Source organism: Haliotis cracherodii, unplaced genomic scaffold (genome assembly GCF_022045235.1).
Source record: "Haliotis cracherodii isolate W230 unplaced genomic scaffold, xgHalCrac1.p SCAF_2, whole genome shotgun sequence".
NCBI lineage: Eukaryota > Metazoa > Mollusca > Gastropoda > Lepetellida > Haliotidae > Haliotis > Haliotis cracherodii.
The window spans coordinates 51,169,420-51,181,733 of NW_027266275.1; the positions used below are offsets into that span (position 1 = coordinate 51,169,420).

At 37.6% G+C, this 12,314-nt stretch overlaps 1 protein-coding gene across 2 annotated transcripts in view; it reads left to right on the forward strand.

The window, feature by feature from the left end:
* The first annotated feature begins 734 nt into the window (after window positions 1-734).
* The window catches only part of LOC139469229 (cGMP-dependent protein kinase 1-like), a 102,993-nt gene continuing 91,413 nt past the window's right edge, over window positions 735-12,314 (forward strand). For both annotated transcript variants that reach the window (XM_071251367.1, XM_071251368.1), the window contains exon 1: window positions 735-1,484. In XM_071251367.1, the coding sequence (XP_071107468.1) occupies window positions 853-1,484 (632 nt within the window). In that variant the 5' untranslated portion in view covers window positions 735-852. The remainder of the gene's footprint in view (window positions 1,485-12,314) is intronic.

Genomic DNA, 12,314 nt, shown 5'->3' on the forward strand with positions numbered 1-12,314 from the left:
TGCAAATCATACGATTATGCACGCCCGAGGAACACAAACAATGTATCCGCGAAAACAAGTATAACCTGTAATAATTTATATGTGAAGTAAATTGAATAGTCACATTTACAAATATGTGACCTGTCGAAAATATGAGAACTCCTCTTTATCATTCTAAAAGATGATCATTGTACACAGTATCTTCTAAAGTTATATACAGGTATACGTTCTCTATGTAACATGCACTTGATTTCACATGCTTCAGTTATTGCGCGTTTTTGCAAGGCTAACACTCTGTACAGCGTGAATTCGTGTGTCAGTGATGAATTAACAACAATCGATATGTATTATCTCATTTTGTTTAAATCGTTGGTTATCCACTATCATAACTCGCAATATAGTCGATTAAACAACGGTCTGTCATTAAGCGTTTGTATAGCGCACGCAGTTATCGTGACAGCACAGTTGTCGACACCACTTATTAATCACAGGAAATATCGCTGCTGCCATGTTTAACTATGTATATATTCTGTAATAAAAGACATTCACAGACTACGTAGTTCAACCGTAATATTGCTTATAGCAAACAGAATTCACTGGCGCTCGCGTCTGAAGCACGGAAGTTGCTGTTTTAAAATCATTAGATCGGAATCTCACTGAGTATAATCCCTATTTTCATGGTATTTACATCTTGTTATTTCCTCTATTTGCAGAGCCACCGCCCAGTATGGAGTCCTAACGGTTTTACTCAGAGTTAACGCTGAAGAAACGTTGCTATGCAACTGCTCATCAGTACCGTGGCTCTATAAGAATAGACCGTACGTGCGCCAATCGGGTGAGGATTGAGTGTGACGTCACCGACTTGTGTGTACAATGCCACCACCACTCAAAGCGTCCGTGGCCACGACTACTCCAGCCAATGCTGGCAAAGGCACGACATCGTCAGGCCGCGGAATCACCGGCGTTCAGTCGGACCGGACAGCTCACGCGGGAGGAAATACCGCATCTAAAACGCTGAACTCTTCAAGCCTAAAAGGAAGTGGGAGCCGGCCCACGGGGGTGCGAGTAAGTGCCACTACCGGCGGCGGCCCCTCCCCCAAAATTCCAGCCAAAAACATGGGGAACGGTGCCAGCGCCACACAGGTGGTCATCGATGGGGAAACCCTGGACTTGGTCAAAATCAAGTTGCTCATCCCGTCCATGAGATCGGATCTCAAAGACAAGGACGTGAAACTGGCTGTATATGAGAAGGAAATTAAGGAGAAGAATAGGGTGATAAAAGAGAAGAACTCTGAGATTCAGAAATTAAAAGAAGAAGTGCACAAACTGAAATCTGTGTTACAGTTGAAGGTGGTCAATGAGGATGGGCGTCCGGATATATTGGCGACAATTCAGGAGGGACCTGCCGCCTCGGAAACCAGGTCCAAAAAGCAAGGCGTGTCTGGGGAGAGCCCTATGGCATCTCAGGGAATTATTGAACTCAAGCACTTCGAGAAAGACTTTAGGTGAGTGTCTGTATTTTCTGTCGCGAAAACACAGCCTTAATTACAAGTTTCATCACAATCTGTCAACACCCACTTAAGAGTAACAATTTTTGCCTGCAACACCATTTTCCCGCCTCTATCTGAAGGCAGAACGGTGTACATCGAACTATAGCTTCTTACATGAGCACCAAGCATACTAGCTGTCTGTTTCACTTACGTTCAAGAATTTTTGTTTAGAAGTACTTATGCGGTTTGATGTATATATGATGGTTCCATATAACGAGTTTCAAAACATGTTTCCACCGGTAAGAACTTCCAACAGTAAGCTCTTTGGTATATATATATAGGTTATATGATAAAGGATATCTTCATTATGGTTCCATATAGTTATGGAAATGAAAGTTTCGCAGAACAAGTTTTGAAACCTGGTGGTGCCCTTACAGTTTTTGCTCTTTAAATGGCCATGCAACAACCTTCTTACCTCAACAAAAGTGTATAGGACGCTTCAAGTTCATGTCTATGTTAAAAAATGATTCTACCCCAGATTTAAAGGTTCTGTAATTTCTATAATATGTAATTTAAATTGAAAATATATGTATTTCAAACCCTAAGTTGCTTTTAGTTTCCACTCAGTTAGAGCAATGTTTTTAGAAACTGAAATAAGTACCCCTATGGTACAGATGTGAAGTACACTGAAGCTACATTATCCTGCTCTTGAAAATGACCTCCCACATCAGCTATGTTTCATCATCTCCTTCATCTTTGCATTATAGCCTGTAGTTATTCATAAAACAAGATAAAAAATTGGCCCTTCCTAAATAACATCCTGTGTCAGAAATATTGTTTGTGATGATCACTCTTTGTGTGTATCCAACTCAATGAGGGTCTTGTGATGCCCAGCATCTTGACTGAAGAACAGTCAGAATATTAACACAAGGTTGTGTTATCATGATAATAAGGAAATTATTAAAAACAGTCACGTGCACAGGGAACAATCACAGAATCATTTTCCGTATTAAAGGCCATTTTGATCATTCTTCTGGTTTATTCCAGAATCATTGAGCAATGCAGGTCAATTTCAAAGAAAATATTACCTATGAAGGTCAGGATTAGAGGGTTAGGTCTTCAGCAACCCATGCATGCCATAATACGTGACTGTGCGTGTTGTAAGAGTCGACTAACGGGGTCAGATGGTCAGGCTAGCTGACTTGGTTGATGCATGTCATTGTGTCCCAATTCCGTAGATCGCTGCTCATGATGTCAATCACTTGACTACCTGGTCCAGACTTGATTTTTTCCAGACTGCCACCATATAGCTGGAATATTGTGGAGTGTGGCATTAAACAAGAAACAAACAAACAAATCATAGAAAATATAAATTTAAGTAATTGTTTATAAACAATGCATAATTTATTGTGTCTAATGTTCAATGGATCAGTGAGGAAGTCAGAAGATACTTAGCGAGTGCTTGACAGTGATGTAGTTAACTACTTCCATAAGGTGAAGAAACTATGTTTCATCTGTAATATTTCATTTCCTTTGGAATGGAGAAAGCACTCGAGGGTGTTTTCAAAATCATTTTGAAATATTTCCCAAGACTGGATGATTGTGTAGGGTAATCCCAACAGGTCATGGCAATCTCTGGTTACGGATGCCTAGGACTTCAATCCTATTATGCAGATACTGAGGCAGATGAGGAAGAATTACTTTGGACAACCCAGCCATAGGGGAGGCACTATCAAGATGGTTGATGTTGCCCTTGGCAAGAAGGCATTAACCGCAAATACACGCAAAGTTAATTGAAAAATTTACATTTCGCAAATATAACTTGAAATATTTTTGACTGATACAAATTGGTTTCAAGAATATTTTAACTTCATATACACAGGAATTAACTGAAACCTTTGCCTTTCACCACGTTAATACCACTTGAAATATCATTGAAATATCAGCTACACAAACTGGTCATAGAAGGTATCGTTTCCATGTGCACCACCTATTTCAATCTCATTAGAATCATACCATTTACTTTGACTTCATACCTGTCTGTGGCAAGATCTGGCTAAGTCTCCATAGAAGGTCACGTTTGATGAACTTCAGCATCATCATGGATGCTTCCTAATCCTCAAGTACCTACCAGCAAAACAGAAGAAGCATCATGTCTGATTTCTGTATCTTTAAAACAAACATATACAGGCTTTTGAGAATGGAAAATAATGAAGGCTGTGCTCTCTATGCTGTTGATATTTCATGCAATGAGTGTTTCTGAAAGCCATGCCATCTTCAACTAAGAAGGTTTTCTATTGAGGGAATATTAATTATTTGTGTTCTTTGTGGGTTTCCTTTTGTTTTGATCAAATTTCTTTTTTGAGGTGGTAAAGCCAGTTATGTTTTATTTTGGCTCAAGAACCCACCCAGCCTTCATTTTGATTGGGCGACTTCTTATACATTTGGTTGAAACACACACTTCCCACTTTCAATATGTCCAAAATGTTACAAAGCAAGAATGACCAGATTGCACTGCTTTACCTTGCAACATGGCTTTCTATTGGTGATATGGTTTTTGTAACCATAATTAGATTAAGTTTCGAATGTATTACAAAACAACATTGCAGATGCAAGTTGTGTGGTTGTTTACGCAATGGACCTCTCATTTCAATGAAATTGAAAGCAATTGGATCCTGTGGCCTATACACATCAGACATGGAGAAAAGAGCAGTGTAGCACTGAAGGATACTGACTCAGATGTAGCTTCAGTGACAGGTGTGTGCTTGTGTTTGCTGAGTACTGTGTAATTCCATGGAGTTCAATAATCCTCAGTTTTGAGGTGTCTCCAGAGGCAGTGCACTTCTTCTTTCCCCTTTTCTATTCTGCCCGCAACATGTGGGCGTCTGTGGTGTGAGTAGTGCAGTGTGATGCTGCATGACAAGTCCACGGACTGTATGGAGGCTGGACCTCACATTAAATGGGTGATGCCGATCACCCCCCACAACATCTTTAGACAGCTACAGATGTTTTGTCACTTTGACCTTAACCTGCTCTGCCATTTAGTGCTTTTATGTCAGCATATTTATCTGATCATGGTCAGTTAGGTGTTTTGTTCACACACACAACAAAAAGAAAGTATAAAAATATACAAAGTACACTGAGAATGGCCGTCACTGGCCAGTGGAGTTGTCTAATGTATCTAATCATCTAATCATGGCTGTCACTTGTCAGTGATGCTGTCTAACATATCTAATCATGGCCAATACGGGACAGTTATACATTTTGTAGCCAGAGGATTGAAAGTACCAGTCAATTATTGGTTTTATATCTGTGCATCACCAATATTGGTCATTTATGGGTTTAATAGCATAACTGGGGATTGTCTACAATGGACTCTCAGGTTCCTATTGATTATAAGTGGATGCTATCTTCAGCGCCAGGACTATTAGGCCATCTATATTTTTTTTATGTGTTTCTCATCTCCAACCTCCACCAGCTGCAGCAAGAGAGCGGGTAGGTGAAATTTCAATTATAAATAAGAAAACTAGAAACTACTGTTTTTTACTAATTGTGTAACTTATTTTATGAATTTTTAAAGTTTAAAACACTTCATGGTCCTTAAATTAATTTATGAAGTAGATTGAATAAATTCGATTTGGCAGTGAATTTTTAATAAATATACCTGAAGAAAGAACCGGCTGTTTGTACAGTTTCACTCAGATTATGCCCCTTGATACGTCAGCACTGTCTTCATGGGTTTCATTAACGTTGTAAACATATACAATCTGCATCACTTGTCCCTGCCTCCCACATTAAGCTGATGTGTCCTCATGTACCTGAGATACATCTACTGTCAGTGGTCAAGGTTTTTGAGAACACTCATTAACGTTATTTTGTTAGTCGTTCAGTCACTATCTAGACTACGTTTGTATGGGTTCTGGGTTAGGAAAGGTCCCCAGCAACCTATGCTGGTCATAAGAGAAGACCAAATGGATCGGTAATCAGGCTCAGTGACTTGGTTGATTGTGTGTCATCGTCATGATCATACCCTGGTGGTGATGTCCAGAGTCATTTATTTACAGGCTTCCGTCATATAAGCTGCAATAGCTGAGTACTGCATTATGGAGAAAAAACAAATGTAAGTGAGACCCATGGCGATTCCTGCACTGATGACAGACAGACTATCAATGACTTCAAATCAGTTTTATTGTATAAAGCCACACACCGGATGCAATGAACGCAAAAGCTATGATGATGAATTGCTTTTCAGAATTGATCGATACTGAGTGAAATTTGAGAAGATTCGAGAATCTAAGTTGTAAAAGCTTCATGACTTCAAAGTACTATTGTTTGTAACACAGCTATTGCAGGGTATTTAGGTATTGGCAGTGAAGGTTAGGTGTACCTGTTATGTTAGTCACAGCAAACTGTTAACTTGACAGTGTGATATTAATACAGAAAATGTAACATGAGAAATTAGCATACAAGGAGCGTTAGCTATCATCATTCATTCTTTTTATGATCTGAATTATCATTGTATTGATGAGACATTCTGAAGAAATATGATTATTTCCGCATATCAATAACATTTCGTTCTTTGATAACAGATCTGAGTGAAATAACCTCCACCAGTCCTCTTTGCATTTGACAGCTTTAATATAAGCATTCCCATTAAAGCTGAAACATTTTATGCATGTTCTTTACTTGTTTCTAGTGGCTGCAATTTGTTTCAGTTTATTGGAAATAAAACCAGAAGTATATTTTTTCCATAATGAAATGAATAGAAATTCAATCAGAAAGTTTCCACATTTTCAATACTTTTAGAGCCGAGGAGTCCAACAATCCAACCACCATGAACCCCCTGGATGCCACAGGAACATATATGTCCTTCCTCCACAACCCTCACTTTGAAGTCGAATAACATTCAAAATACACCACCCCTACAAATACACTTCACAGTTTTGAATAAGGTGGGAAATTCCCTGTTCTGTGATATCATCCACTGGCATTTTAGGCCACGCAAAAGTACTGAAAATGACCTCTGAAAAATAGGTCCATCATAAATGTCGCCATTTTTCACACATAACTAAATCACCACTACAGCATTATTTACAGCATGTTTTGAAATCTAAATTTCGGATATTTACTCGTTGAAATGAATTTCAAAAATAGCATATTAGTGATCACGGGTATCTGTCTTTTATCAAATCACCAATGATCATTCGAAAACGTCTCCGATAACCCTATAATCATTTCGAATGTTTTGGAAACATGTTACGCAAACACGAACGCCGAAGTGAACTTTCCGCCATATTGGATAGAGTTTACAAAATCACGTTTCAGGTACACCGGTTATGAGATGCCTGTAACATCTCATAAATTTCAATCCTTGAATTCCTCATACATTTTAGAATCAAATGACCAATGGTCTTTGTCACCAAAACAAAGTGGCATGATGAAATAATCAAGCAAAATAAGTTAGGTGTGAAAACAAACGCTCTGCTCAAAAAACTGCACTTGTAAACAAAGCAAAATTCAGATTTTACACAGTGTAGCATTTTCTCCTATTTTGAGCTTACCATTCATCTATTCGTTCAAGATATTGGCTCAGCATTTTCAAAATATGCATGAGAAGAGAGTTGTAGGAAGAATTAGGGAATTTAAAATAGATACATTCCCATGATTTGATATTTTCAACAGAAATTGTCAAAGTTACCTTCCTGTGTGACGCCATGACTGACGCAAAATCATGCACAACAATGGTATTTATCGGAATTTCTGACTAGCTTTGTTAGTTTCAATGAAAATTAGAACAACAAATTACAGTACATAGATTGTCAGAATGTTTCTGATTACTTACATGTCACATTTATGTATATACGATCCCTGAATCAACGAAAGTCCCCTCGTAAAATCCTGCGTGCTAATGACAGTGAACACCCCATTTTGTAAAAGTCGGTCACCGGTTGTGATGTCATACGTCAACATTGTTGTACATATTTGGTAATTTCTTTGAGGTGAAGGTCCTTGAATGAGAGTGCACATGATCATTGTATCATGCTGTTTACAGTTTCAGTTATGATGTAGATTTTTCATATCTTTTATACATTTTTTCACACAATAATTTTCACTTTTGATATTTGTCAATGTTCAAAATGATAACATACGTAAATATGGGCCAGAACATGTATGAACGAACCTTTGATAATCTCCTGTTTGTTTGAACATTGTTTACATAACAATTGATAGGTTTATAGTGACGAATATGATATTTCTTTCCTTCGTCAAGGTGTTACAAGATGAAGCGTAAATGTAACTGCAGCATGTACATATTTCTTGGGATGTGTAATAGTCAATATTATAAGTTCATATAACCAATGTCCATGAATAGCCGTTTCATTTTATTGTATAACTAAAACTGAATATATTACTTAAACAATATGGATAATATTTTTCGTTAAAATACATGCACACATTTCTGAAAGAATTGTCTTGGTCTATGAATTGTTTTTTATGTCGTTTGATACACAGAACAGTGATATCCAACAATTCGCCAGGTTCGCGTTTGTCACAAACAATTTACAAATTTATTCCTCTCGTTTTGCATTATATAATCAATGGGTTCATTATTTTTTCAATATTGTGATCAAAGGATATTAAACTGTTTACTTTTTTTCTCGAGGAATTGTATAAAGTATAAAAACAAAACCCATGCCAGGTACCTCGTTGGTTCAAGCTTATACGAATATCCTGATATTCTATACCAATAGAGCTTTCTTCGCATCTTTTATTGTGTAGTTCTGAGACGAGATGAAGAGAAATAATAACATAATAATGAACAAATATATGTCCAATCTTGAATATAATTTTGGTTGTTTTGAAATATTCTTTTGGGTATTTCATTACGTAAATTGATGCCAAACAGGTGCGTGTCTTGTCCAATTAAGATACACGATAAACTATCTAATTGTTTATATATTCAAGACATTATTTACTTGGTGGAAGCAGTCATTTTATTTTGTGTTGAAAAAACGTCAAATTCCGTTTTGCACGCCAAGATTTTCCATACTATGAACGAAAATTAGGGGAGATATATATTAAACAAAATAGCAGTGTTGTCTTTCTCTGACATTAACAAAGACATAAAGCCATGACGTCAAATAGAATGGTGTTATTTTGGGGGCATTTCATTACATTTGATGATAAGGCTAGTGTTCCATTAATAATTGAGCAACATTAGTCAAATTACACTTACACATTCAGGAGAATGTTGGACTAAGTTATAGGTTAGATAGGGCCATCCATTTCTCTAAAACCGTATATGACCGCAGATAAGCAGACCCCGTAGATAAACCGAGACCATGTAGTAAATAAGCCGAGACCGTGTATTAACTTGACCATTGCAATACGAAAGAAAATTATATGACCCCCAGATAAGCCGAACCAGGAAGTGAAGGCAAAACACACTGAGAAGTCGGACGGCAAGACCTGTGTCGGTACTCGCAGATATTCAATAATATAAGATGAAAAACGTTGTAATTATATTGAAAAAGTCATTATTATTTCTAATAAAGATTTAACAAACCACTCATCCACTTTCATAATGTGGGAAGATGTCTTTTTTAATCTCATAATGATCGTTTAATGTTGCCATCAACAACGAAGCGCCATTTTGTGAATCGGTGTATATTGAATCTTTTTTTATGAAGTATGATTTCATCATTTTTTATGTTGTTGTTTTTTTATAACTAAACGTATACAGTTTTTTCAATAACAATATTTGTGTTGGAATAGTTTGGTTCCTCGTGAACAATACACCACGAGAATATATTGTCCTTAACCACAGCTAATTCTCACTGAGAGACCTGAGTTACAATAAACTAGTGCTTAGCATAGCAGAGTTATAAAAAAATCGTCACTTAGTACTTTTATTGTGTAAGATAAAAGGCGGAAAAATGTACTGTTTTTCAAAGCAGAATAAATTTTCGGACAACATTTAGAAGTGTCTTTTTTAAAACCGGTTTAATATTTGCAAATAAATTTACACCATCAAATAGGAAATTTAATATTCTCCACCTCTGCATAATTTTATAGCTAGAGGTAGATCCAGTGCTGCGTGAGCGCAATTCTCGCACAACCTTCACTTTTCCGATCTGAGGAAAATTTTTGTCAGGAAAAAAAACTCGGCATCCAGAGGGTTAAGTGATTGTTGTTTCTGACAGACAACCCGGGTTCAGGGGTTAGTAGGGAGGGACAGAAGGAGACATTTTAGGAATTAAAGATCCATTTAAAGTTGAGAAAATTTAGAAATAAAAAAACAACTTGAAAGCCAGAGGCACAGGATATTTTGATTCCCAATCGGTGAAGCCAGGCCAGTGTTCCATGAGTAACTCCCATTGGGATTCTGAGGCAGAAAAGGTTCTGAGTTTCATGTGTGTTGTTAAAATCAAATGAAAAGAAGATTGGGTGGTCACCAGATGACTGTGTGTCTTCATACCCAGACAGTGTGGATCGTTGTTCAAGCTGCTTGCTACTCTCTACCACTCCAGGCGATGTGATGGGCATATTGCTCACTGCAATATGAAATGTATTTGCTCACTCAGACAGGAATAATTAAAATGATTCAGAATCTTTTAAGCATGTTTGAGATATGATGGAGGTTTACCAATAGTCTCTCTCCCAGACCCTAGAAAAGGAGCCCAACTCAAGTCTAGAATGATTTGGCAAGTCTTGATTGACTCAGCTCAAGTTCTGAAATTAAGGAGTGTTCTGGGTTCCATTTGGCTTTTGTTATTTTTATTTTATAGATAAATATTTGTAAATACGATAACTTTATTTCTGACTAAGTGTTAGTCTAGGCTACCCCAAACAATTTTTATTTAGTCTTCTTACAGCCATGATTCCCCTCTGAATAGTGTGGAGTCATAACTTGCTGTCTCCTATGGTTGGAAGGCCGTGAACCCAATCTCAAGTAGCCCATGGTCATCTTGTTGCAGAGCCAGAGGTCTTCAATAAACAAATTAATCAGTGATGAGGATGGGTCACATGACCGGAGATGATGAATGTGAAGAGTGTGTAATCACACTTATTTGGTAGTCTTGTGTACCCAGAACGTCATGATGAAGTGTCGGAAGTGAGTCCAAGTGCCGGAATTGAGTCTAAGTGTCGGAAGTGAGTCCAAGTGTTGGAAAACAACTCTAGAATGTATCAGAGGGCAACAACCACATTGTCACCCTGGCTGATTACAAGCTGTCTGAACAATATTTCAGTTATATCACAGTGTGACAGGTTAATGTGGGAGGAATAATATAAACCAAATGATCTCCTGTATTGTGCATAGAAAGATGATGGGAAGAGTTGATCCCTTAGCCATACCAGGATCCACACATGTGTTCACTTCCATTATAATGATCTTTACCCTGTATTTTATTGTGCTTGTGGGTTTAATCAAATTGTAAACGTGTTACTTTACTCCTTGGGTAGGCTGACATGCTGTGACATAATTGAAGTACTGTTTGACCTGGTGTTAACCCTATGTCACTAATACAGGATGACAAAAGACAGGTCAGCCGACTTGCCTGACAGTCAGACCACATCAGTATTAATTACTGGGAATATTTTCCTTCTTAGTGCTCCATGTTTGCGTGATCTGTGATCCCTTGACTCAATAATAAACAAACTGCCAAGCCTCGTGACTAGCAGCAACCAAAGAACGTAGGGTCACCATTTCTGTAGATAGACCTGCTGATACAGATAGTCTTACATAGGAATTACAACATGTCCAGTTCATCTTGTTATAGTTAAGACTAATGTTAATGCTTTCTAGAGGTGACTTTCACTGATGACAGAACCAATAAGTAGGATCCAAGAGGCTTCTGCGCCTCAATTTAACAAAGACTCCAGTTTTGAAAAAAATAATGATTTGTTACCCGTTGGCCTGCCAAGGGCACCCAGTCTGGGTAAATCGTAGATAAATCCCTGGTCAGACAAAATCAAATGAAATATGTATAGATATTTATTATATCTCAGATTGAAGAGAATTTCCTGCTCAGTCGTTGTGTCCATGCATATATGTTCCAAGTGATGTATTGTTGGGTTGTAATGGGGCTACATGTAGGGGTTCAGTAAAGTGTGATGGAACAAGGATGTAACAATACCCTGCCTTCAGTAAGATTGGTCATACTTGCAATGTTTCAATATATTTTGTACTTGCAACAAATATTTAATCAAAATTGACTAAAGGTCTGCTAAGTTTTAAGGTTGTCTGAAACTATTTTGTCTTTTGTCTGGGGATCTGAGGTAACAAGTTGGGCAATTTGCGCATTGATTTTTCACCTCCTTGGTGATCATGATAAATTGTGAAACACTTGGGGAAGATGTTGAATAATGATGTACCTGTTGGAGGATCATTGTTTACAGTACTGATAGATGGAAAGCTGTCATCTCTACCATGGGTAAACAACTAAACATTGGACTAAGTGAGTTTAAATTTAAGTAAATGCGAAAAAAAACTTTCCATATTCATAAGAAATCGATTCCGACTGTTTGTGAATCACTATCAAAAGGTGAGCGTATCCTGCGCCTCTTTTGGCACCCGTCACAAACACATGCGAAGGCAATTCAGTTTTTCACCTGAAAAAAACATGGGAACAGATGGTACAAGTCAAAAGAAAGCCACCTTGGCAGTATTTCAGGTATATCATGATTAATGAAGAATCAGAACAACATTCAGACATGCTCTATAATAAAGCAGTTAAACTCACTCTAAGTATATTTCACTAAAGTGCCGGTTCAATAGATATAATGTTAGATAGTCTGACCCCCCCGTCTGATCCCACCATCTGACCCCTCTGTCTGATCCCA